This window comes from Simochromis diagramma, unplaced genomic scaffold (genome assembly GCF_900408965.1).
Source record: "Simochromis diagramma unplaced genomic scaffold, fSimDia1.1 OVJJ01000141.1, whole genome shotgun sequence".
In the NCBI taxonomy this organism is placed as follows: Eukaryota; Metazoa; Chordata; class Actinopteri; order Cichliformes; family Cichlidae; genus Simochromis; species Simochromis diagramma.
Window position 1 is genome coordinate 885678 of NW_024387350.1, and position 3101 is coordinate 888778.

Sequence of the window (3101 nt, forward strand, 5' to 3'; positions counted from 1 at the left end):
GTGTCTTCTTATATGCTGCCTCCTGGTCATTAGCCAATCGGTACGATCCGTCCCTCTGGATGTACCAATCATGGAGAGGCACCTGCACACTCAGATTTGAATATTAAAATTACGACAACAGTCGTAACAAAAGTCTGAATCAGTCCAACATTATTTTCACACATCAATGGACCACTGAACTTCTCAGCTTCTAAAATGTAAAGCCTCGTTTAGAAACTACACAAGTACATATAATGGTCAGGGATCAACATGAACCTGTCTTCTCTATTTGACTTTAATCAACTCTGCAGTGGCTCCAAGTCCATAAAGAAAAAGTCCAGCATAGAGCGGCTGAGTGAATGTGGTCTGGACTCTGTGGAGGAGAGTCATGGTTTCAGAGACGCTGTAGAAAGACAGAATACCTGCTCTGTGATCCAGGTACACTCCTACTCTGGTGGACGGAGGACCTGAGAGGTGAGTTTGGACATTGTTATGGCGAAATTTATTATTGTCTGTGTACCAATATAATGCCCAAGATTTGTCGTTGCGTCCAAAGAAACATTCATTCACTCTCCCTACTCTGCCGATGTTCTTGTATGTGACTGCTATACAAACTCCTCCCCATCCCCACTCCACCTCCCAGTAACAACGTCCAGTCAGACTCTCTCTACTCAGGACCTGATAACATCCTGTGAATCTGTCTGGATGATCAGAATAAGACTGTTGTTGTTCCATAAATGTTGCTTTTCTGTTCCCCTCAGATAATAACAGATGTCTGTGTGCTGTGATTGGATCCAGTGTGATTTCACATGAATATTTTAAGAATCCAGCTCTGGTCTTTGGCTCTGGTGGTGACAGTAAAACATCCTCTTCAGTGACTGTCAGTGAGATGTTTGTCCATTCCTCTCTCAGAATGTCCTGTAGTTTATCTCTGGTCTCTGACACAGCTGCTGTCACATCCTCAAAGTAGCTCAGAGGACGAATATTGATGCTGGATGAGTGTGTAGACTCACTGAGTGCTGACAGTGAGGGGTAGTTGTGTAGAAACTGGTTGTGATCCTCTGTGTGTGAGAGCTGCTCCAGCTCGCCATCTTTCCTCTTCAGCTCAGCGATCTCCTGCTCCAGCTTCTCCTGAAGCTCTTTGACTCGACTCACTTCAGTTTCCTGCTGGGATCTGACCTTCTTCTTCATATTGGATCTTCTTTTCTGGATGAGACGGATCAGCTCAGTGAACATCTTCTCACTGTCCTCCACTGCTTTATCAGCAGAGCCATTGATTGCCTCCACCTCCTGTTGAAGCAGCTTCACATCTTTCCCTCGCTCCTGGATTCTCTGCTGGATGTTTAGTCGTCTCACCTCGAGCTCCTTCTGCTTCTCAGTCCTTTCTGCTGCAGCTGGGACTGTTTCATGGCCTTTATGTTCATCCATTGTGCAGAGATAACAGATACTCTGCTGATCAGTACGACAGAAAATCTTCATCACCTCATCATGACGAGAGCAGATGTTGTCCTGGAGCTTCTTGGAGGGGGCCACCAGCTTGTGTTTCTTTAACGGAGCTGCATCATAGTGAGGTTGGAGGTGTTTCTCACAGTAAGAGGCCAGACAGACTAAACAGGACTTGATGGCTTTCAGCTTCCTCCCAGTGCAGACATCACAGGCCACATCTTCAGGTCCAGCATAGCAGTGATCAGCTGGAGCAGCTTGGAGTCCAGTCTTCTTCAGCTGCTCCACTAAAGCTGCTAACATGGTGTTTTTCTCCAGGACAGGCCTCGGTGTGAAAGTCTTCCTGCACTGAGGGCAGCTGTGGATTCCCTTCCTGTCCTCTTCATCAAAGTGGGTTTTAATACAGTTCCTGCAGTAGCTGTGTCCACAGGGAATAGTCACCGGATTTATCAGTAGATCCAAACAGATGGAACAAGAGAAGGTTTCTCGGTCCAGCTGAACTCCTTTCTGCGCCATTTCTCCTCTCAGTGTCAGTGACTGTGTGAGTTTCTCTTCCTTATAACTGAAACTAGTCTGAGCTCTGATCTCAAAATGTGAATGGAGCCTGTCAGCTCTTACACATCACCACATGTTGACTGCATGTCAGAATGATAGAAGTGATACAGACGATGGTATCAGATCCACATTAACGTGATGGTATCAATACTTTAGTTTGTGTCTCTCCTTTAACTTAAGTCCGCTTCATCAAACAGCACCTCTCTTCTTCTTCAGATCTTAATGGCATTTGGCAAACACAGATCCATTTTCATCACCTGTGCAGACAAGGGTAAAGCAGTGAAAAGGAAAAAAAGAAAATCTTTGAATCAATCAATTACACAATTGGCCTGACAAATTCCTTCCAATTCTAGCAAACTGTTGCATCCAGTAATATGTGTTTTACTGATTTGATTGTTTTCCTAAACCAATGTTTCCAAGACAAGTGAGAATCAACAGACACCCCAACATAAAAATGCCAGTCCTTTACTCAGGACATGATATGTGCAATTTAGACTTTTTCATCTTTAAATCACGTCCTCACAGTGAAACCTTTGTCATTCTCTTAATAAGAAAGAAACAAGTAATCTGAGCTGCTTTGATACTTACAGCATCTCCGTGGTGGGGGGAGGCCTAACCCTCATAGCTAATTTATCCACATCTACATCTTACTTGGCTCATCAAACATAATAACAACAGACAAGCCGTCACATTTCTCGCTATAATATGCATTTTAAAACAGAACTTTTGTCCCCGTTTCTGTTTTCTTTTTTCTATTTCAGGTACTCCGGATAAAACCCCACAGACGCTCTTTTGTTGTCAGGCAGCAGACTGTGGAGTCCATTAACGCTTATTTGACTGAGTCGTGTGTCTTTATCTTGTTGAAACACATCTCTACAAACACTCATCAGAGAGCCGTTTCTCAGTATTTTAGCACTCTTCATCTCCCTACAGGCGTATTTATCGCTGTTGTTGCTAAATCTGGTTCCACTCACCGAGCCGAAGAGTATTTCTTCTTGGGCCATTTTTTTATACTTTACATCCCTCTTCGTGTCTCGTTGTCACGGTTACACTGTCCATTTTCTCCACATTACAGATTTCATTTTGCTCTTATTGTGGTTTTCGCCTCGTTAAACTTCGTCGTC

General features: G+C 43.9%; 1 protein-coding gene across 1 annotated transcript; it reads right to left on the minus strand.

Annotated features, from left to right (window-relative positions):
- On the minus strand, positions 1-3101 carry LOC120718394 (tripartite motif-containing protein 16-like). Its single transcript, XM_040006942.1, has 2 exons — positions 2952-3101; positions 1-2234 (listed from the first exon to the last, which is right to left on the minus strand). Exon 2 carries the CDS (start codon positions 1936-1938, stop codon positions 265-267), a length of 1674 nt encoding a protein of 557 aa, XP_039862876.1. The 5' UTR covers positions 1939-2234; positions 2952-3101; the 3' UTR covers positions 1-264.

Coding starts and splice junctions, on each gene's coding strand:
- LOC120718394 (XM_040006942.1), bottom strand. CDS start 1,938: ATGGCGCAGAAAGGAGTTCAGCTGGACCGAGAAACCTTCTCTTGTTCC.